This window comes from Bubalus kerabau, chromosome 3 (genome assembly GCF_029407905.1).
Source record: "Bubalus kerabau isolate K-KA32 ecotype Philippines breed swamp buffalo chromosome 3, PCC_UOA_SB_1v2, whole genome shotgun sequence".
In the NCBI taxonomy this organism is placed as follows: domain Eukaryota; kingdom Metazoa; phylum Chordata; class Mammalia; order Artiodactyla; family Bovidae; genus Bubalus; species Bubalus kerabau.
In genome coordinates, this window is record NC_073626.1 from 186,153,715 (window position 1) to 186,177,096 (window position 23,382).

The 23,382-nt window shown below is 47.6% G+C and overlaps 1 protein-coding gene across 1 annotated transcript in view; it reads right to left on the reverse strand.

Annotated features, from left to right (window-relative positions):
* Window positions 1-23,382, reverse strand: part of VWA5B1 (von Willebrand factor A domain containing 5B1) — a 49,282-nt gene that overhangs the window by 14,193 nt on the left and 11,707 nt on the right. Inside the window, exons 7-15 of the mRNA XM_055574499.1 lie at window positions 20,949-21,125; window positions 16,381-16,491; window positions 14,051-14,253; window positions 13,003-13,117; window positions 11,382-11,567; window positions 8,637-8,820; window positions 7,462-7,652; window positions 1,913-2,114; window positions 1,166-1,480 (exon numbers count right to left, since the gene is read on the reverse strand). Coding sequence (XP_055430474.1) covers window positions 1,166-1,480; window positions 1,913-2,114; window positions 7,462-7,652; window positions 8,637-8,820; window positions 11,382-11,567; window positions 13,003-13,117; window positions 14,051-14,253; window positions 16,381-16,491; window positions 20,949-21,125 — 1,684 coding nt within the window. The remainder of the gene's footprint in view (window positions 1-1,165; window positions 1,481-1,912; window positions 2,115-7,461; window positions 7,653-8,636; window positions 8,821-11,381; window positions 11,568-13,002; window positions 13,118-14,050; window positions 14,254-16,380; window positions 16,492-20,948; window positions 21,126-23,382) is intronic.

The following is a 23,382-nucleotide window of genomic DNA, read 5'->3' on the forward strand; positions in this document are numbered from 1 at the left end:
ATCAGGTGGCTAAAGGATTGGAGTTTCAGCTTTAGCATCAGTCCTTCCAATGAATATTCAGGACTGATTTCCCTTAGGAAGGACTGGTTGGATCTCCTTGCAGTCCATGGGACTCTCAAGAGTCTTCTCCAACACCACAGTTCAAAAGCATCAATTCTTCAGTGCTCAGCTTTCTTTATGGTCCAAGTTTCACATCCATACATGACTACTGGAAAAACCATAGCTTTGACTGCTGCTGTTGCTGCTGCTAAGTTGCTTCAGTCATGTCTGACTCTGTGCCACCCCATAGACGGCAGCCCACCAGGCTCCTCCGTCCCTGGGATTGTCCAGGCAAGAATACTGGAGTAGGTTGCCATTTCCTTCTCCATAGCTTTAACTAGATGGACCTTTGTTGGCAAAGTAATGTCTCTGCTTTTGAATATGCTGTCTAGGTTGGTCATAACTTTTCTTTCAGGGAGCAAGCGTCTTTTTATTTCATGGATGCAGTCACCATCTGCAGTGATTTTGGAGCCCAAGAAAATAAAGTCTGCGACTGTTTCCCCATCTATTTGCCATGAAGTGATGGGACGGAAGGCCATGATCTTAGTTTTCTGAATGTTGAGTTTTAAGCCAACTTTTTCACTCTCCTCTTTCACTTTCATCAAGAGGCTCTTTAGTTCTTCACTTTCTGCCATAAGTGTGGTGTCACCTGCATATCTGAGGTTATTGAGGGACCCATAGCAGGGAGCAGGGGGAAAGGAGGGAAGAGAGAACAGGTCATCGGGCAGATCAAGCAGGAGGTGGAGCCTTCGGCCGTGTGTGTCGGGGTGTGTGTGTGTTGGGAGGCGGACAGTGGGGTTCAAGGGATGCAACTGGAGGCAGCGATGGGGAAAGGAGGTGGAGCGCTGGGCGGTGGCAGGGCTGCGGAGAGAGGTAAGGGATGGGGCCAGGAAAGAGGGCGGCCCTTGGGGGAGAGGCAAGGGGCGGGGCTTATCGGAGGGGCGGGGCCGCGAGGATGGGCGGGAGAGAGGCAAGGGGCAGGGCGGCTCCGCGTTGAGGGGGTAGCTGCGCGGAAGGGGCGGGCCGCTGTGAGGGGCAGGGCTGTAGTGAGGGGGCGGGGCCGAGCGGGGGCAGGGCTGTGATGAGGGGGCGGGGCCGCGTGGAGGGGCGGGCCCGCGGCGCTCACCTTGCTCAATCTCACCCTCTCGCTCCGCCAGCTGCTCGAAATCCCGGATGATGGCGCGCGCCGCCAGGTGGTGGAAGGTCTCGCTCCACAGGTCGGGCTCTTGCGCGCCGCCCCTCTCGGGGCCGGGAGGCCCCAGCTCGAAGCTCACTTCCCACTGCAAATGCTGGCTGTCCCGCAGGCCCTTGACCACGGCCTTGCCCAGCACGGGGCCTGGGGTGGCGGGCCTGCTGGGGCTGGCCCGCTCCTCGGACTCGGCTAGGGGCTCCCAGTCGGAGGACGTCTCCGTCGCGAAGGCAGAGGGGTGATGGGACGGCTCTGCGGGCGGAGGAACAAGCGGGCTGAGAGCTGAGCTGTAGGACAGAGGGTCCACTCCCAGAGGACATTACATACCTCCCCGGGATGCAGACACTAAGCAAGGACAGTCCCGCCTCGCTCCTCCCGCCCCAGGGAACCCACAATGCTCCTTAGGAGAACAGGGGTAGCACGGGCTTGTCCCCAAGAGTAGGGCAGACCCCCCTCCCAGGAAGTCAGTACCTGAGGGGGCCAGAGAGTGGGGAGCACTCTGCGGGGAGGACGTATGGGAGCCTCGCAGGTAGCCCAAAGACCAGGTTGATTGGGAAGGAGGGGTTGGTGAGGTCCCTGGCAGGGATGGGCCATATCAGACACCGCCCCACCTCCCCCAGGATGGGCTCCAGCTTAGGATTCCTCTGTGTCCCCAATCAGGTCTTAGACCCTGTGGACACTTACCCAGGTCCCCAGGGCTGCGGCTCTCTGAGGGAGGCTTCAAATTGGACCCAAGATCCAACTCTTTCATGGGGCTCCAGGCCTGGGTCTCCTGGTTGGAGGGCAGGAAGGGCTGGCAGCCTTGGGGCAGCAGAGAGGGCCTGCGGGCCCCTGGACCCCGGAGTTTGGGACCCTGGCTCAGGTCTGGGCCACCGTTCAGTAAGGGCTAAGAACGCAAGAGGAAGAGGAGAAGGCTGAGCTCCTGGCGGTGGGCCCCCTCCCCTCTGCCCCCCAGCCACAGCTCTTTCCCTGGCACATCACAGCTCCTCCGTGGGGACTGCCCCCATAGCGCCCAAGGACACGTGAACTGCTCTCCACTACCCATGAGAAACATCAGCACAAATAATCCCAAATCGTGGATAAAGTCCAAACCACAGAAAACCGTGGGAAAATCATGTACCATGGATAATATTCTAAACCCACTTTTTTTTTTTTTGGTTTTGTTTTTGGCCGTAAAGTTTAAAACTTTGTGTGTGTGGTTATAATTATCAACCTTTCCCCTTATGTCTTCCCATTTGTCATGCTAAAAAGTCTTTCCGAATAGGAAAAAAAAATTCTAGAATTTTTGTGATTCTGTTTTTGTCTAAATCTTTGATTCACACAAAAACAAAAATTATTTTGGTGTGAGGAAATAGAAAACAGCCTTTTCTTTGGTTTTCTGAATAGTACAAATGTCATCACGATTCACTGATGACAGTTCGTTCATCGAGTCCCTGCAGTTTATCAGTTCTCCGCCTCGATCCTAACAAAGCTGTCATGAACATTTGGTTTTATTTCTGGACTTCTGTTTTGTGGATTTAATCTGTCCAATGCTAGTACAAAACACTTCAAAAGGCAAGAAGTCAACTGGGAAATATATTTGCAGCATGCATGACAAACATAATTTTCAACAAAATGCTTTTATGAGAAAAGTATTATATAAGCCTGTGAAAAAATGCTCAGTCTCAGGAGCATATTCTAAATTGAAATAAGTTATAATTTTTCCATCTATGGATTAGCAAATATTTAAATGTTTGACGACACCCTTGTTGCCAAGGAGGAGACAGGAGTTCTCATGGACTGTTGATGGGCCACTGCGCTGAAGCACTCCTGCGGGAGAACGATTTAGCAATGTGCCATCTGTCAGCATTGAAAATGCACAAGCTCCTTTGACCCAGCGATTCCACTTTTAGGAATTTAATTCTGTGGCAACACACAAGGATGAAAATATCCATGTGCATGTGCTGTATATTTGTTGTGGGACTGTTTGAGAAAGTGAAAATCTGCAAACTTTCTAAAAGGCCATTGATAGGGGATAGTGTATACATCATGGTGGTTGTGGTTCAGTCGCTAAGTTACACTGGACTCTTTTGCGACCCCGTGGACTGTAGCCCACCAGGCTCCTCTGTCCGTGAGATTTCCCAGGCAAGAATACTGGAGTGGGTTGCCATTTCCTCCTCTAGGAAATCTCTCCGACCCAGGGACTGAACCTGAGCCTCCTGCATTGCAGGCAGATTCTTTACCACTGAGTCACTTAGGAAGCCAAAATACGTTATGGTACCTCTGTGCAGTGGAACATCATACAACACTGAAATGAAAGTCGTAGATTTTTTTCTACACCAATACAGGAAGATATCCAAGATAAAATTTATATTTTAAAAAATTTCAACTGTTCCATATTTTGATTGTGGAGAGAGTTACATGACTACATGTATTTGTCAAAACTCATAGAGATGTTCACCAAGCAGAGTAATTTTTACTGGATATAAGAAGTGAATTAAAAAGACATTTAAACAGTAAATTGGAGAGCAGTTTGTATATGTGATTATTCAAAACATATACGTGTGCTGCATATGTGTGTTTTTGAGTGTGTGTAGTATTTTTGGAAGGAAATGCCCCAACCAAGTGGGCACAAGGTACAAGAGAGGGGTACTTTGACTTTATATTCAACTGAACTGTTTAAGGGTTTTTCTTTATTGAGAACCCTAGTATGCAGGTCAGGAAGCAACAGTTAGAACTGGACATGGAACAACAGACTGGTTCCAAACAGGAAAAGGAGTACGTCAAGGCTGTATATTGTCACCCTGCTTATTTAACTTATATGCAGAGTACATCATGAGAAACGCTGGAGTGGAAGAAGCACAAGCTGGAATCAAGATTGCCGGGAGAAATATCAATAACCTCAGATATGCAGATGACACCACCCTTATGGCAGAAAGTGAAGAGGAACTAAAAAGCGTCTTGATGAAAGTGAAAGAGGAGAGTGAAAAAGTTGGCTTAAAGCTCAACATTCAGAAAACTAAGATCGTGGTATCTGGTCCCATCACTTCATGGAAAATAGATGGGGAAACAGTGGAAACAGTGGCTGACTTTATTTTGGGGGGCTCCAAAATCACTGCAGATGGTGACTGCAGCCATGAAATTAAAAGACGCTTACTCCTTGGAAGGAAAGTTACTTAGCCAACAAAGGTTCGTCTAGTCAAGGCTATGGTTTTTCCTGTGGTCATGTATGGATGTGAGAGTTGGACTGTGAAGAAAGCTGAGCACCGAAGAATTGATGCTTTTGAACTGTGGTGTTGGAGGAGACTCTTGAGAGTCCCTTGGACTGCAAGGAGATCCAACCAGTCCATTCTGAAGGAGATCAGCCCTGGGATTTCTTTGGAAGGAATGATGCTAAACCTGAAACTCCAGTACTTTGGCCACCTCATGCGAAGAGTTGTCTCATTGGAAAAGACTCTGATGCTGGGAGGGATTGGGGGCAGGAGGAGAAGGGGATGACAGAGGATGAGGTGGCTGGATGGCATCACTGACTTGATGGACGTGAGTCTGAGTGAACTCCAGGAGTTGGTGATGGACAGGGAGGCCTGGCGTGCTGCGATTCATGGGGTCGCAAAGAGTCGGACACCACTGAGCGACTGAACTGAATTGAAGTATGTATTACTTTTGTAATTAAAGAATATTAAATTAGTTAAAAATAAAAGTTGTACCTCTGGGAACATGTACACCTGCCTGGAAGGAGGAGGGTGTAGGGGAACAAAGACACTTGGGTGTAACAGAGAGAAACTGCCCCTTAGTTTTTAGACTAATGGTTAACTACAGAGTCTTTCTCATCTCTATCAAATATTTACTGGAAAGAGGACTGTACTTCCCCAGTAGAGGGGGCTTCTTGGGGGCAGGGGTTAGAGATGGCCTTCCTGTTTCCTCTGGGCCTGAGGTCCTGGGGATGATACAAGGGTCTGGGAGATGAAAGAGACTGGTCCCTTTTAGGATGGCCTCAATGGGAACTGGTACCCAGACAAGGCTGCTGAGTCCCGGGACATCCTTAACCTCTTTATCGCCATCAGAGACTGGGATTCCCCTCACTCCTGTTCCACAATCACCACCCACACTGAAAAATAGAGACTGCTACAGGTTCCACAGCAACAAATTAGTCTAAGACTCAGCCCCCTTCACCCATCCGTAGGCTGCAGGGAGTGTGTATGTGTGTGTGTGTGCATACATATGCATTCACGTAAGTATACTGGGGATTATCACGTTGTGGAAGAAATCAAGAAGGGGATAGGGAACAATAAACAAAGATGGGTCAGAAGTGAGCAGGAGAGAAGCCAAACTGTCCAGAGCTCTCACCAAGCAGAACTGTGTGTAAAGGATACCATTTCACCCAACAATCTCACCACGGGGCATAAACCCTGAGAAAACCACAACTTAAAAAGACACATGTACCCCAACCTTCACTGCAACACTATTTACAATAGCTAGGACATGGGAGCGATCTAGATGTCCGTTGACAGATGAATGGATAAAGGACTGTGTTACATATGCAATATGGAATATTACTCAGCTATAAAGAGGAATACATGAGTCAGTTCTAATGAGGTGGATGAACCTAGAGCCTATTATACACAGTGAATTAAGTCAGAAAGAGAAAAACAAATGTTACATATTAACATGTGTGTATATGGAATCTAGAAAGATGGTACTGATGAACTTATTTGCAGGGCAGCAATGGAAATGCAGATGTAGAGAACAGACTTGTTGACACAGGCAGGGAAGGAGAGAGAGGGACGAATGGAGAGAGCAGGCTGGACACGTGCTCACTACCGCATGTAGAATAGACAGCCAGTGGGAATTTGCTGGGTGACTCAGGGAGCTCAAACCAGTGCTCTGTGACAAACTGGAGGGGTGGGCTGGGCTGAGAAGTGGGAGAGAGGCTCGCGAGGGAGGGACATACGTTTACCTGCGCTGATTCATGTTGGTGCACCCAACGTTGCAAAGCAATTACCCTTCAGTTACAAACAGATGCATTAAAAAAAGAAACTAAAAAAATAAAGGACACCTACTGTGTGCCAGGTACTGCACTAGCTACTTTATCTCTTATCAGCAGATGCTGCAAGAGTCTTCCACCTACGGTTGGCTCCCAGTAAACATCTGTTGCTGACTCTTAGTCCAGTCGTCTCACAAGCTAGTCTCTCCTTTGCAGAGATGAAAAGTTGGGACTCAGAGAGGTTAAGCAACACCTGTCTGACTCCAAAGTCAGTGTCTTCTAACCGCATCGAATGGTTCCTGGCTAAGCACAGAGAAGCACCTTCAGGGACAAGGTGGCGGTGTTTCCATCGCTGGGGAGCGCAGAGGGCTTATGTATATGTGCAGATAGGGAGGGATGGGGTTATTGGGGGGAATGGGAGGATGAAAGGCTACTTTTATGGAACCACAGACTCACAATGACAATGCTATGCAAAGCCCATTTGTAAGAAAATGGGCTGAGGCATACAGATCATAGCAAACATCCATTCGGGTTACCACGGTGTTTCTCAAACCTGGTGATTTTGCTGCCCTGCCCTGGGGACGGTTGGCAGTGTCTGCAGACGTGTTTGGTTGTCCCGACTGGGGATGGTAGTGTTACTGGCAACCAGTGGATAAAGGCCAAGGAAGCTGCTTGACATTCTATAGTACATAGGACAGCCCCGCAACCGAGAGTTACCGCTTCAATAGTGTGGGGGCTGAGAAACCCTAGTCGAGCTGGACACTGGATAATTGGTCCTGCTGTGCCTCTAACTCTGAGATGATCTCTGCCCCGGATGAATGTACAACCCTTTAGGTTTGCAGAGGGTGCGGAAAGGGATGAAGAGGGGAAAGCAAGGGCTTTGCAGGCAAAAGGTCCTGGGTTGCAATCCCCTGACTGGCTGAGTGACCCTAGGTAAGTCACTTTACCTCTGTGACCCTCACTTTCCACATCTGTACAGAGTGGGGGTGGCTAGCTCCTACATTCCCTCCTTTCAAATGAGAGTGCAAATGCGGTGCTGTTTGACAACTGGGAAGTTCTATGAGAAGAGAATATGTTATGTCATTGACTGGTGGGTATCATTATTAGGAAGGTGTCAATTGGATGTCAGGTAGGTAAAGATTTGGAAAGAGGAGGAAGTGACTCATGTCGGTGTAAATTGCAGTCAAGCTCCATCCTTCTGACTGAAGCAGGAGACACAGCTCCTCCCATCTATGGTGACCCCTAACTCCAAAATTCCCTGCTAGGGTACCTGCAAATCAATCTGCCACCAAGGAGCATCCAGGCTGGTCTGGTTGGTGAGGTCCTGCAGCTTGGTTTTCCGCAGCGGGTATCTCCTGGTAGCCGTTGTGGGGTCACTGGCTATGAGGGTCCTTGGGGTGGGCTTATGGTTGGTGATCTGGTTGGTGCTATATGCCCGCCGTCGCTGGGAGAGGTCTAGACCTGGGCAGGAGTGGTGACAGAGAAGCAAGCCATCAGGGTGGAAAAAGAGAGAGTGGCTTATAGACCCCTTGCCTGCTTGGATACTTCTTGAGGTTTCCACTGCTTACCTGTTGGGTTGGGAAGATCCCCTGGAGAAGGGAAAGGCTACTCCTCCAGTATTCTGGCCTAGAGAATTCCATGGACTGTATAGTCAATGGGGTCGCAAAGAGTCGGACACGTCTGAGTGACTTTCATGTTCACTTACCTGCTGAAACATGTGCGGTCTCTCACCTCACCTGGCATCCAAAGCCTTGCCTAACCCAGCTCTAATCTATCTGCCCAGCCACTCTTGCTACTCCTTTTCCAGGCATCTGTGCTCCAAATACACCGGCCGTGTGTGTGTTCTCTAGCCATGACACCTCGACGTCTTAGCTCAGGCAGTCCCTGCTGCCTGAAATCTCCTCTCCCCACTTCTAAGAACTGGTGCCCTCTTTATGTCTTTGCTAATATCCTCTGCCAGATGTCCCTTTCCCTGGGATTCCTACAGTTTGTTAAGCTTTCCTATGGTCCTTGTCACTCTGCTTTCTAACAGAATTAAGGACAATTGTGTCTTTCTCAAAGTCGGAAGGCTTCTGAGGGACAGGTGCCACGTTTGAGCCATCTTTGCTTCCCATTCTGTGCTCAGGACCTAGCCTTAGTAGGTGATCAGTAAATACCCTACGGATGGAAACTAATGCCATAAAGAAGTTTTGGAGGAAGATGGATACAGACTCTTTATCTGTCCTCTACCTCTTTCAAGTTCCATGAGCTTAGTTAGCTGAGTTGCTAAAATTCTCCAAGTCTCAGTTTCCTCGTTTGTAAAGTGGATGTAATAGTAACCCGCCTCTGCAGCGGCTAACCATTCACTGAGATTGTTAATAAGTACTTAGCACATAGTAGGTACTCAGTAAAAATGTAGCAATCATGGCTTCCCTGAAGCTGAAGTACAAACAGCAGCCAACTAACCGGGATTGGGGGTGGCGTCTCCGCTGGACGGCTGGGCGTCTTTGGCCTGTCTCGGGTTGAATGGTGCCCCCACGCTCCTGACACAGTCCCTGCTGTCTGGGTTAGGCTCCTCATCCTGTGAGTGGTAGAAGACAGAGCTGCCGGACTCCTGAGAGTGCAGCATGCTGTATCGTCTTCTCTTGTCCTGGAGGGAGGGAGAGAAAAGAGGACTTAGAGTGAAGCTAGGTGTCAAGAAGGACATCCAAAGGGCAGCAAGGGGTGTGAGAGGAGATGGTGGAGGCTCCACCTTTGAAGAACCAGAAAAATAGGCAACGGTTTTGCTTGCTCGGGGAATTTAGGCAGACTGCTGTTTAAGGCATGATGAATGGAAATGGCTTTTCATATCACTTATGCTGTTAATATTTATAATTATATTCTTTGTTAAATTAAAAGTGTAATTCTAAATGCTATTACTGTCTCCAAATAGATAAACAAAAACAGCAGCGTGAACTATCTGTTGCCCTCATTCCATTCCCCATGTTATAAACTATAAAAAATATAAAGGTTTTTGTGGCCACCTTGTATTACAAAATCTGGACCATATTACTTACATTTTGTCAGTAGCTTGAATTTCACACTTAAAACATTTTGGAAATCTTTCATATCAACTACTCTTTTAAACATTTGACTGTACGATACTGTACCACCCCTTATTATAAAGCATTTGCTTTGTGGCCATTTATGTTTTTGCCACCATAAAAAATACTACAATAAATTCTTGGCCATAAATCTATTATATCACTTTTGTTTCTATGTATTTGACTCTTAGATTTTGCTGGGTTGAATAGTTATATATGTCTAATTTTATTAGTTATTTCTAGAAGGCAATGGCACCCCACTCCAGTACTCTTGCCTGGAAAATCCCATGGATGGAGGAGCCTGGTAGGCTGCAGTCCATGGGGTCGCTAAGAGTTGGACACGACTGAGTGACTTCACTTTCACTTTTCACTTTCATGCATTGGAGAAGGAAATGGCAACCCACTCCAGTGTTTTTGCCTGGAGAATCCCAGGGACGGGGAGCCTGGTGGGCTGCCGTCTCTGGGGTTGCACAGAGTGGGACACGACTGAAGTGACTTAGCAGCAGATTGCCTTTCAGGAGGGTAAGTCATAATCACACTCTTTACCCAACAACTCTTCTAGTAGGAGGAGAAAGCATTGCTAGTCTCGTGCGTTAGGACAAGAGAATGGACTTGATAATCCCTGCTAGTAGTAGTAGTCTGGGGATGACCTACTACCTCCCAGACCTCCAAGAAGGATCTAGTCTGTGCAAAGTCTTGACCAGTGTTTGGTTTAGCATGTTTTCTCTGCAGTTGAACACCCCACTCTCCAGAATACACTTAATATTACTGACCATGGTTCTTAGGAGATTCCATATCTTTATAACATCTGAAAATTTCAAATGAAATCCTAACTTTTCTTGAAAGATTGGAAATACATTTAACACAAGGTCTACATTCTTCCATGGCAACGCTTTGTTAGACCTGAGTAGGGGCTGACAATTTAGACAGGATGTGTGAATTGATGCTTTTGAGCTGTGGTGTTGGAGAAGACTCTTGAGAGTCCCTTGGACTGCAATGAGATCCAACCAGTCCATCTTAAAGGAGATCAGTTCTGAGTGTTCATTGGCAGGACTGATTTTGAAGCTGCAATTTCAATACTTTGTCCACCCGATGTGAAGAACTCACTCATTTGAAAAGACCCTGATGCTGGGAAAGATTGAAGGCGGGAAGAGAAGGGGATGACAGAGGATGAGATGGTTGGATGGCATCACCGACTCAATGGACATGAGTTTGGGTGAACTCCAGGAGTTGGTGATGGACAGGGAGGCCTGGTGTGCTGCGGTTCATGGTGTCACAGAGAGTCAGACACGACTGAGGGACTGAACTGAACAGAACCGTGTGGTCCTGTTTGCTATATTCCTCACCACCACTCATTTCCTCTCTGTCAGGAATGTCTGCTATCCTTCATGATATTTTCCCCTTCAATTTTTATAACAAGTTCATTTCATTCATTTTATACCTGCCCAGTCCCTCTGGGTATTGAGTTTGTGACTCTGGTTTAAAAAGAAAATAAGATGACAAATCCTTTAAAGGGGAGTGGAGAGACTTACTAAAGAGCAAAGAGGGAAGCTAAGTGAGAAAATAGCTTTCGGGCAATCTTCTACATTTTAGCGTTTAGGTTTCATCTCCCTTTGAGAAGCTCCTCACTTTTATCCCACTTCTGCCACCACATACAACAGAATTATCCATGTTAAGAAGTAAAACACAAATTCTCCTAAGGACATATGGCTGGATTAGAGTGTTTGGGGGAAGGAAACATATAAGTGCTGTTCTAAACTGAATTGTTCATCGAATATACCCATAACCTACTTTGGGTCAATGATGTAAAATGCATGTGCTTGGGCCTTAGCTGCTAAGTTTTATTCAGTAGACCTGGGTTGGAGCAAGGGCTCTACATTTTAAACACGTTCCCCAAGGTCCTCAGCTGCAGGGGACCTAGAGAACCACAGACTGAGATGGTAGCGTTTATCCAAGCAGTGCCAGCCCTTGACTGAATGCCTACGGCCTAACAACCATACCCCACAGCAGTAAACCCAAATCCAGTTGGCTCCTGGCTGCCACAAATAAACAGTCTTTCCAGCCAAGGATGGCCTTGTGGGCAGGGTTCTGGACCCCCACCGACTCCTAGAATTTCTAAAATACTTACAGTTCTGGGATTGGAGATGTATAAAGAGGCATCACAGACAATGCCATACCCCACCAGCCGTTCTCCAGGGAAGAGGGAGCTGGTGCTGACAGGTGAGATCAGGACCTCGGTGGTCTCAGGGAAGACCCACTCCACAGTCACATCACTCAGGACCGGGGCCATAGCCTTCTTCAGGGATTTGACCATCTGTTGGGCAAGGTCAGAACACAGGTTGGGGGGGATGTGTGTGTGGGGATATGCATACATGAGGAGCATGAAGACCATGTGAGCATGAGGAGGAGTAGCAGAGAGGAAGTGACAAAGACCTTGGGGCGGCCTGTTCAGTGGTGAACGTGCATCTGAGCGTCTCAGGCTCCTAGAATGTCAGAGCTGGAGCAGATCTTTGCTGTCACCTCTAAGCTTAGCATTTTATAAATGAGAAAAACCCAAGACTCAAAGTAGGATTATGATGAGTCAGGGGCATACAGCAAGTTGTGTCAAAACATGGCCCGAATAGTGATTTTGAGCAAGCCAATTTGTCTTCCTGGGCCACAGACCTTCCTGGGCCCCTTTCTGTTAAAGGGAGTTGGTAATTCTCCACTCTCAGTGTAGTTGAGAGGACTACTTGGGATACTGCATTTCAAGTATCTGCCACAAGACAGGTGTTCAATAAATGACAGCTAGTTTAGCACTTAGTGGCTTAGCATCCCCTAGAGTGATTTCCTCAAATGTACTACAAAGGTGGAGGAAAAATGATATGGGGAGTATGGCAGCCGTAGAGATGCACTTTCAATCTTTCCTTTGAGACAGAGTGTGCTCTTTTGCTGCAAGGAATACAGTTAGATGGCAGTCTCCACATGCAATGCCTCATCTTTCAAACCAAGAGAGCACGGCTCCCTGGAAGCTCCAAGGCAACAAATGAGCGCTGCCTGGCCTTTCCACCCAACACAGATGACCTAATGGGCAACTCTTGCTCCAGAGATCCCTGGTGGGTTGGTTAAGACCTTGCCAGGCCCGCACTGACGTCTGAGGCTCTCCCTGCTCAATTCTGTTTCCCTCCTTCCCTTTCACAAGTGCTGCATCTGCACATGGACTAAAGAGTTTTCCTCCCTGTTTCCTCTTCCCTTCCACAGATTTTAATCCCTCAAGAAACCTCTTGCTCTTCAGCTTTCTTGTTTCTTGTCCCTGGAGGATATGGACCAACACAGAGACTCTCTAAGGGCTGGATTACTTGTGCCAATTATACAGGACATGGAGAGAAGACTAATTGCCTTGATTTCTTCTGGGCCCTTTAGATTCTTCTGAGCCATCTTTTATCATCATCAGGAATACGTCCAGAAAGGACCCCAGACACAACTCATATCCAAGAGGCAATGATTCCTTTGACAGCCCCAATCCAACCCACCCAGGATGAATGGAACATATGACCCAGTGGATGGAGACAAGGGCATCTAGTGTCCTGCACTAACTCCAGAAATTGCCCACTCTGTGCCTCCGCCTGTGATTCTCCCTGAGGTGCAATGTGGCCTAGTGGAGAGCTCAGATTTGGGGTGAAATCCAAGTTCCACCACTGAGTTGCTGTGTGGCCAGTCTGGGCTTCTGAGGTTCCAGCACCAGAAAAGACTGAGGTCCTTCTGCCTACCTTGGGTTGCAGCCGCTCCCCCTCCTCCAGGAACTCAGCACTGCCCTTGGACACAGTTGCCAACCCTTTCACCAGTCTGTGGCAGACGTTGGGTCCAATTCCAAAGCTATAGCACCTGGGAGAGGAGGAGAAAAGAGACTGGTACTTCCCACCCTCTCTGCTATTTTGTCCCCTGATAGGAAAGGGGCAGATCATGAGCTATCTCAGAGCTGGCCCTGGCTTCAGGCAGAGGGTGAGGGAAAAGGAAGAAGGGCATCCATGGACACTCATTCACACATGGACAGCCCATCACCTCCCACCCCAGTGCAGAGCCAAAGCAGGAAGGGCTTCCTCTGCTGAGGCTACTCTTTGGGACCTGGATGCAAGGTTGTGAGCATCTTATCCTTCCTGAACTGTTGTGGGGAAAAGGCAAACTTTGAAGTCAGCCACACCACCAACAAAGGTCCATCTAGTCCAGGCGATGGTTTTTCCTGTGGTCATGTATGGATGTGAGAGCTGGACCATAAAGAAAGCTGAGTGCCGAAGAATTGATGCTTTTGAACTGCGGTATTGGAGAAGACTCTTGAGAGTCCCATGGACTGCAAGGAGATCCAACCAGTCCATCCTAAAGGAAATCAGTCCTGAATAGTCATTGGAAGGACTGATGTTGAAGCTGAAACTCCAGTACTTTGGTCACCTGATGCAAAGAACTGACTCATTTGAAAAGACCCTGATGCTGAGAAAGATTGAAGGCAGGAGGAAAAGGGGATGACAGAGGATTAGATGGTTGGATGGCAACATAGACTCAGTGGACATGAGTTTGAATAAAGTCTGGGAGATGGTGATGGACAGGGAGGCCTGGCCTGCTGCAGTCCATGGGGTCACAAAGAGTTGGACACGATTGAGCAACTGAACTGAACTGAACTGGACACCACCCTGGAAGCAAAGCACTGGAGGAATGTGGGTCCTTGCTTTTCCTTCTGGCATTTTCCACATTACCCCAGGTCTGGCATCCCCAGCCCAGGGCAGCCCAGAAAAACCGAGCCCTAGACCTTCAGCCTGTGCCCACCTGGTGGAGAAGGCGTGGTTTCGCACCAGCTCCAGCACCTTCCCGGTGTTGTTGACGGCGCCGTCTGTGATCAGGAAGAGAAGCCTCGGGCAGCCTCGGAGCACTGGCTGCCGGATGACCCACTTGAGCGGGGAGAGGATGTTGGTGCCACCCATGTCAGCTCGCATTTTCTGGATGCTATCACAGGCCATGGCCAAGTTCTCCTACAGAGAAAGGTCGAGGGCAGGGAGGTCGTCCCCAGGGTTGTCATATGGCATGGAGACACCCAGAACCCGGAGGATGAGTCCTTTGTGGCCCTGAATTTTAGTTCAGCCCCACTAGAGTTGACTCCTCTTCCCGGTTTCATCTCTGCCCCACGTGCAGGAAGAACAGGTGGTCATTTTCTGGTGTGAGGTGCCTAATAACACCATCTACCAATGCCCCAGATGCCACCACTCATGATGTATTAACTCGCTGTTGCCCTTTCTTTGTTCCTCTTTAAAAATGTAAACATCCCTGGAAAAGGTAGCACATTAGATCCTGATTGCTCAGCACAGAGGAAGTTTCCTTTTCTGATGAGTGAGGCAGGAGGTGTGGTGGAAAGACCAGTAGTCTAGAAATCTTAAGACTCAAGTCCTGGCTTGAGTGTGGCACTGAATTCCTAGGATCCTTTGAGGAAACCATTTCCCTCATCTGGGCTTCAGATTTCCACCCTTGTGGGCCAGTACTGTGAGACCCAGTTGGCCAAGGGTTCCTGGCATTGGATGGATGCCACTGAGCAAGGACAGATTCCTGCTGGATGTTGCATCCTCCTGATCCTGACTCAGGAAGAAGCTCTTCCAACATGCACACTTGGAGTGATGGAATATATCAAAAGTCCTCAAATGTATATGTACCCTTTGAACCAGCAAGACTAGAAATTTATTCCAAGGGAATCATTAAGGATGGATGCAAGGCCTTTGCTGCAAAGATGACTAAATAGAAAAAAATGGGGACGACTTAAATGCTCAACTGTAGGGGCTTAGTTAAATAAGTCACAGTCTATCTGTGTAGTGAGATACTAGGTAACTATTGAAATTATGTTGCAGATTAATACTTACTGGCATGGACATATGCTCAGGATAGGCTGCTCTGTTAGAAAAATAGGTTATACAGACAGTATGGGAGGTCTAATCCTATCTTTATTGAAAATGTGTGCAAATGCTTAGAACAAGAAGGGATTTATACTAAGCTCTTAATAGTGTTTTTTTTCCTCTTTTTTCCGACTAATGATGGGAGATTTTCAAATTTTTCTTTTCAACCATCTCTAGATTTAAAAATCATGGGACAATCAATATATATTATTTCTGTATTGAAGAAACCCATAAAGAAGTTATTTTTAATTGAAAAGGGGTTCCTATGTCCCTCTTTTCTCATTTCCTACACCTTTTCTCCCTCTTTCTCTCTCCTTCCCTCCCTTCATTTCTTCCTTCCTTCTTCCCTTCTTCCATCCATCCCTCCATCCTTCTGTTCCTTCTTCCCTGTGTCTAGACCTGTATAGGGACACACCCTCCTCCCCCTTCTTTTTGGCCTTGCTGCACAGCTTGTGGGATCTCAGTTCTCCAACCAGGGATGGGACCTGGGCCACAGCACTGAAAACCCAGAATCCTAACCACTAGGTCACCAGGGAATCCCCTAGGATGCTCCCGTTCTGAACATCCTGCTGGGGCCAAGGTCTTCTTGTTCCAAATTGTGCCTTGTGGTTTGGAAATCTTCAGAAATCTTAAGATTTCTAGACTAGTGGTCTTTCTGCCACACCTCCTGCCTCATTCATCAGAAAAGGAAACCTCCTCTGTGCTGAGCAATCAGGATCTGATATGCTACCTTTTCCAGGGATGTTTACATTTTTGAAGAGGAACAAAGAAAGGGCAACAGCAAGTTAGCACGTCGTGAGTGGTGGCTGTGTGGAGCTGTGTGGAACACCATGCTCAGCCCCCTTGCCCACCTATTCACTCCTCTGCCCCTTGCCATTCACGCCTTCACTCAACCTTGCGTGAGTCCATCATTCTTATGAGAGGGAGGCTTCAGCGGGTGGGAAGCCTAAGGTACCCTCTTCCCTGTGCTCCCTCGCTGAGCACACCCATACTTTGCCCCACCTGTTCCTTATTTTAGGGAGGGGGAGGTCAGCAGATGGCCTGCAAGGGGAGAACCTCCCCTATGGTTCTCTGCTCCTGGCCTCACCAGCTAGGTTCTCCACGGGGTTAGGGTCCTCTGAGGGCAGGCCTTGAGGTTACCTCCTTTTTCCTTTTCTTCCCTTGCCTCTGCTCCTCACCACCCAACCCCTCTTCATCCCAACCATGCCCCCTCCTTACCTCACTGTAGGTCTGACTGGAAGGGAAGAGGGTTTTAAATGTGGATCCAAACCCAATGACATTGAAGAGGCAGGTTGGCATGAGGCTCTTAAGAGCCACCAGCATGGCATCCTAATAGGGAAGGAAGGAACTTTTAGGATTCCAGAAGGGATTCTTCCTTTGGTCATTACACAGCAGTGTTCTCATACCAGCAGAGAGGCAGCCTCCAAGGGAACCTTTCACCCTCTGCCTGCACCCGATAACGCTTCCTCCCCCAGAGCAAGAAATTCACTGATGCTGACCACAGGCTGGGCCAAAGCCATCATCATAAAACTCCTCATCCATGTAGCAAGTCTGATTTCTCAAAGCCATTCTATTATAGTTTGCCAGTTCCATTTCACCTCCTACTGACCCTGAGCGGTAAGGAGAGCCGGAAGTATGCATTCCTTTCCACCAAAACAAAATTGACATCTAAGGGAGACACATGGCCTGGTCTCGCTGGCCATGGAACAGGCTTCTGTCTGGCTCTCATCCAGGGCCTCATCAGAAACCGCCCCCCACCACTGTCATGAACTAGGGCTACATTTCTTAGGGAGAGTCTCTTTAGCTCATCTGTTGAATGCCCAGAATGTATTTTACATGCATTATCTCACATAATCTTCACAATAATGCTTTGAGGCGGGCACGATATCATCCTCATTTTATTCAAGAGAAAACTGAGGCACAGAGAGGTGGAGTGACTTGTTTGTGAGCATCTGGATTGTAAATTAGTGGAGCCAGGACTCAAATGTGTCACTCTGACTCCAAGCCTGTGAACATTAAAGGGTCTGACCCTATTTGACTAGGTAACACCAGGAGACCTTCATCAAGGTATATTCTAAAAATAATGACGCAGAGAGAAGGTGGTGATGACAAGTGGGAAAATGATGGTATTGATGATGAGGAGGTTATAATGCAATGATCAATGTCAAGCAATCACTATGTGCTAAGCACTTTATATTATCTCTTTTCATCTCTATAATATATATTACAGCATAGTGGTTAAGTAGATACACTTTCAATCTCACCTTTACTAACCTGACCTTGGGTTAGTTATGTTATTTTTATGAACTTCAGCATGCCACACAGTAGAATATTCAGTAAATGGTTATTATTACTTACCCTATCAAATACATATTAATAAAAATACCTCTATTTTACAGATAAGGAAACTGAGGAATTGCACTGGGCCATAAAACCTAAAAACAGGGCTGAGGCTTTCAAAGCACAGCACTGAGATCTTTAGTCATGTTGGTTCTGCCTTGGCACAGAACTCGGGAATGAGGGGCTTTTCCCCACCCTCACAGAGTTTATTGATGGCATCCCAGGGATCTCGGCATAGCTTCACAGAAACAAACTGTTATACTCCAAAATCTAGAAGCAAACAGTTGCAAGTAGATCCTGGCAACTTTCACACCATATGGTCTTTCAGGCTCCACAGCCCTGCAGCCCCTCTCCCACCCCGCTTTGTAAATATTAACATCACTGTTCTGTCCCTCTCCTTTTATTACTTGTGTCAATACATTTTGTTTTTCTGCAAAAGAAGTCAATATCTGTTTATTTTTTCATTAGCTGCTAATGTGTATTGCTGCTAGCAGGAGATTCTGCTGATCCATATAGACTGTCTCTGCTCACACCTATTACAATTTTTAAAGCCATGTTTTTGGCAGCAATTGGTAGCTGAAGAAGGAGACCAGCTGCAGGAAATTAAATTGGCTGAACTTTGCCTTTTGGCGTGACTGTTTAGATTTCTATTCTCTCTTATATCCCGAAGCCTAGCTTTTCCTAAAACTTCAACCTAATGGGCCACCTAAAGACTTAAGCAACCCCAAAATGGCCTCCTTGTCAATGGGGAAAGGGACATGTGGCTTGAGTAATTTCTGTGACTTTTTCTAACAGGGGCACATTTAGCAGAATGAGTTGTGCCAACACAAAGCCATTTGTGAAAGGATGACCTTGAGCTCCCTGAGCTGAACTGGAAAAGAAAGCATGAGTGACTCCAAGGGGAAAGGGACTGAGACACGAATCAGAGCTAGAGAAAGCTATTGTCAGGGAATTCTGACAATAGGTCTTTATTCAGGAACTGGATTTCCACTCATCAACAAACTCTGTTGAACTGGTAGTAACTGCCTGGAACACCAAGCTAAGAAGGATATACAGATTGAGACCAGGCTCAGCATTGAATAAAATGTCATGGTCAATTATATTTTTATTTTTAAATGAAACAGAGATGAATATTCTTTAATGATAAAAGGTATAATTCACAAAGAAGATGGACATCATAAACCGTTAGACATCATGGTCAATTATTGATGTCTGTCTGGACTTGGGAGAGGGGAATGGAATGATGTGTGACATATGCTTGCCCTCCCTGAATGAATCCTCCCTTCTCATCGAGAATAAATAAAGCCCAGAGTTGAGAATCAACTTGTCCAAAGCCACATAGCAAGTCTGTGGCAGAAGTGACCTTGCAACCCAGGCATTGCTTTTCCCACAGAGCTATGAAGCAAGAATAACAATCAGAGAAGAGAGGTTTTCTTAGTGGAAGAGTCTGTATAATCCCCTGCCAGCAATGTAAGGAAAATGAGCACCAAGTCAAGATCCAGAAGGCTTAGGTTCTTGCACCAGCTCTGTGATGTTGGGAAGAACACTTAGCCTTCTGTGAACTCAATTTCTTTACTTGGAAAATGGTGGGGAAAGGGGATTAAATACTCTCTAAGAGATGTTTTAGGTATGTGATCCCATGATACTCTAGAGTAGCTGAAGAGATGTCTTACAAATTGGTACAGCTGTGGAATGGAATACCCATGGCCACACAGGCTTGCCATGTGCTTCAGCACTCTAGCACTGTGGACAGCTCCCCACCTTGCTGCTTGCCTTTGATGGTGGGCAGGGGTAGTCCTGCACCTGAGTGTCAAGAGGCCTCAAACAGGAACTTGGATCTGATGTATGACTGCTCTGTCATACTTCAAGAGCAAACCCAGTCATGGCAAGGCCGAGGAGACAGCTGCCGTCATGGATCCCACTTAACCCCATCCCTCCCTGCTGATCCTGTTGCCCTGGAAACAAGAGGTTGCTCCAAGGACAAGCTAGGGGGAGGGATAAAATTTCAGGCAACAGCAGAGCCCTCTCCTTGGTCACTCACCCCTTGCTCTCTTGAACTGTAATCCTTTACTCAGTTCAGTAAACAGCGACCAAGGTCTCTTTATGCACAAACACAGAGCTAGACCCTATGGGGAGAAAGAGACGAGGAAGATCTGGTCTTTCCCCTCAATAAGGGAATAATTCCAGAGAAGGAGGCAGACATCTGCACAACTGAAAACACAAGGAAGAGTTGGGTAATGCCAGATTTGAGGTGAATGATCTTCTGAAGGAGCCGGGCTGCTTCTGGATGTGTGTGTGTGGGGTTATTCTTCTTTCACCTGCTCTCCTTCAGAACTCTCAAACCATCAAGACCACACTCCCAGGAGCGCTGGGTTGACAGGGCTGTGAGCCTCACTGGACTGTGAGCTTCTGGGTTTTTTGTTTGGTTTGGCCATGCCACATGGTGTGTAGGGCCTTTGTTCTCCAACCAGGGATTGAAACCCAAATCTTCGGCACTGAAAGCATGGAGTCCTGACCACTGGACCACCAGGGAGTTCTCCACTGTCAGGTCCTTGAGGGCAGAACTGTATTTACAACCTGCCCTCTTTCCAGACAGTAAAGAATCTGCCTACACTGCAGGAGACCTGGGTTCCATCCCTGGGTCAGGAAGATCCCCTGGAGAAGGGAATGGCTACCCACTCTGGTATTCTTGCCTGGAGAATTCCATGGACAGAGGAGCCTGGTGAGCTACAGTCTGTGAGGTTGCCTGGACATGACAGAGCAATGAACACTTTCACTCTTTCCGGATTTCCAAGCATCAGGGCTTTGCACATATTAGGCATTTGAAAAAAAAAAGAAAAGATGAATCAAATCATTTCACTGGATTTGACACATTCCTTGATGGCAGGGGCCATATCTAATGAATCTCTGATGTCACATGGTAGAAACAGACAGAAAGATAGGGGTTTAATTTTAGACCATGACCTTGGGTACATTACTGAAACTCTCAGGATGGGTTTTCCCATTTGGAAAATGGGGACAACTGGACCAACCTCACAGGATTACTGTCTGGATTAAACACCAAGCTGTGCATTAAGTGGCTGCACAGAGCCTGACTCATAGCAGGTCCTCAGCAAATGCTAATTTCCTTCCTCTCTGCTCTACATCCCTCTCCACTGAGTACTTAGCGAGGCGTTTTAGCCAGAGCAGGCACACAACAAGCTGTGGAGAATTCCGAGGGGAGTTACTGATGCCTTCATCCCTTGAAAATGGACAGCAGCTAACCTCCGTTCATATTACTGAGCAGAAAGATCTCTGTCTAAACTGATACAAAAGAAATTGCTCGTCATGTCTCTTAGCCAGAGATAGTCACTTAAGGAAGTGGCTCAGGTGTGGAAGGAGAAAGTGCTGAGAAGCTGGTTACCCTGGAACCCTAGATCCTGGGGGTGGGGTCCTTGTAAATGTACCTTGACGCATTGGATGTTGGTCCCATTCATACTGCCACTCCTGTCGACAAGGAAGATAAACTCCCCACGGGTCTTCCTCAGGTTCGGCTGGACTGATTGGAGGTCGGGGCAGAAATTGAGCATGATGACAGAATGGTGGGGGATGTCCTTGTGAAGGCGTTTCCGGATGATTTCTGTCTGGAGGAGAAAGGAAAACTCTCACTTGAGCATTCAAGGGGCCCAGAGCTGGGGGCTCACCCTGGTGGCCCCCATCACTCTCCAAGTTTGATCAGAATTCCACTCATCCTCTGCGTATAAGACTTCCAGGTTGACCCTACCTGGCTCTTCTGCTAGATGTTCACAGGTTGCAATAGCAACAGGGACTTTGGAGGTGGGAAGACCCGGGTTTGAATCTCAGCTATCACTGTCCAGTCGTGTGATGTTGGGTCAGTCCCTCCTCAGGGTCTGTTGCTTCTTTGGAAAATGGGACAAATAAGGTCCATTTCTCAGGGTGGTTCTGAGGATGAACTGGGCTGGCCTGCAGATGGGAAGGCCCTGACACACGTGCAGGCCCTCAGCTGAATAGCCATTTCTTTCCCTTTCACATCCAGGGATAAGCCACTCTTGGGCTCACCTTGGCTTCTCTGGTTTACCGATTCTCTCCCACTGATAAACTTCCTACTCACGCTTCAAGTTTTACCTCTTTGGAAATCCTGCCCCCATCTTACATGAACTTAATTACCTAGTTTCATTGCCCATGAAATGAGGACAAGAGCACATACCTCACTGAGTTGTATGGACTAAATGCCACGCTTGTAGGGCACCACTCAGCAGAGGAACTGTTGCTGGACAGCAACCATCGCTGCTCTTGCTATTTGCCTTGAGGACCCAGGCATTTCTCACACTGTGAGTTTTTTGCTCATCTCTCTGTCTCCCCTCTAATTTGGGGGCTACTTGAAGGCAGATCATGCTTGAGTCTCTTGCATCTCCAGGGCTCCACATAGAGCTTGGTATAAACATGGGCTCAGGAAACATTAAAGGAAGGATACCACCACAATTCCGTATCTTTTCATGGATTCTCTTAGCTGGCCTTGTCATGCTGCTACTGAACTGTCTTTGACTCTTGCAGTCATCTCTGCACCAAATCTCATTTTCTCCATTCTCACCGCCACCCTATCTCACCACCCCATCTTTCTCTGTCTCTGACTGTCTCTGTGTGTACACGTCTCTCTGTCTATTTCTCAGTCTGTCTGGGTCCCTTCCTCAGTTCAATAGATGACATCATCACCTGCCCAGTGGGTTAAAGCAAAGATCCAGGAGTCGTCCTTGACCCCTCCCTCTTCCTCATTCTGTGTGTCTACTCCCTCAATAGAGGACCGCCAGTTCTGTAGCTCAAATACCTTCTGAACGTGTCCTCTTCCCTGTCCCCACTGTAAACACCCAACTTGGGCTTCCCTGGTGGCTCAGATGGTAAAGAATCCACCTGCAATGCAGGAGACTTGGGTCTGATTCCTGAGTCGGGAAGATCCCCTGGAGAAGGGAATGGTAACCCACTCCAGTATTCTTGCCTGGAGAATCCCATGGACAGAGGAGCCTGGTGGGCTGCAGTCCACGGAGTTGCATAGAGTCGGACATGACTGAGTGACTAATACTTTCACTTCACTTTCTTTTTTCAGGACCTTTGCCTGGACCTGTGCAGTAGCCCCTTCCTGGCCTCTTTCCTTTTCTCTCCCTGTGATCTGTTCCATACAGAGCAGGCAGTGTGATCATTCCTGTTACTCTCATGCTTAAGCAACAGCGTCCTCTCATTCCCGCACCAGGGCTCATGAAGCCCCTTATGGATTGACCCCTGCCTGCCTGTCCACCTTGTGTTTGCCCCACATTTCTGGCCACAGGGGGCACATTTCTGTCTTCCAAGCACATCACCATTGTTCTGCCTCCAGTTCTTTGTACCTCCTCCCAGGGTTTCACAACCCACCAGGTCTCGTTTTGAGATAAGCTTCCTCAAACACTTGGCTTCAGCACCCAGGCCTCATCACTCTGTTTCAGGTCTTTCACAGAGCCTGGTCCTTGCGTAACTGATCTTGCTCGTATGTTTGCTTCTTGTCTGTTTCCCTGGGCTAGAATGTAAGCGCCAGGAGGAAAGGATGTGACATTTTCAGTCTTCCCAGTGCCTAGAACAGAGCCTGATGCCTAACAGGGCACTTACTGTTTGCTGAATGAATAAATGAGAAGATGAATCTCGTGGGTTTTTCTGTCTGCTACTGACCCGTGTACATCATTTTTAAAAATTTTTCAGTCTGTCTCTCTTTCGTCTCTGCTTCTCTCTGCATCTCCATCTGTGTCTCCCTCTGTGTCATTTGCCCCCACTTTGTTAAATCACAGTTTTTGACAGCTCAGCCCACCCAGCTCTCCCTGGTTGATGCTTCTGGGTGCTCACCTCCCTCCCTGGTGA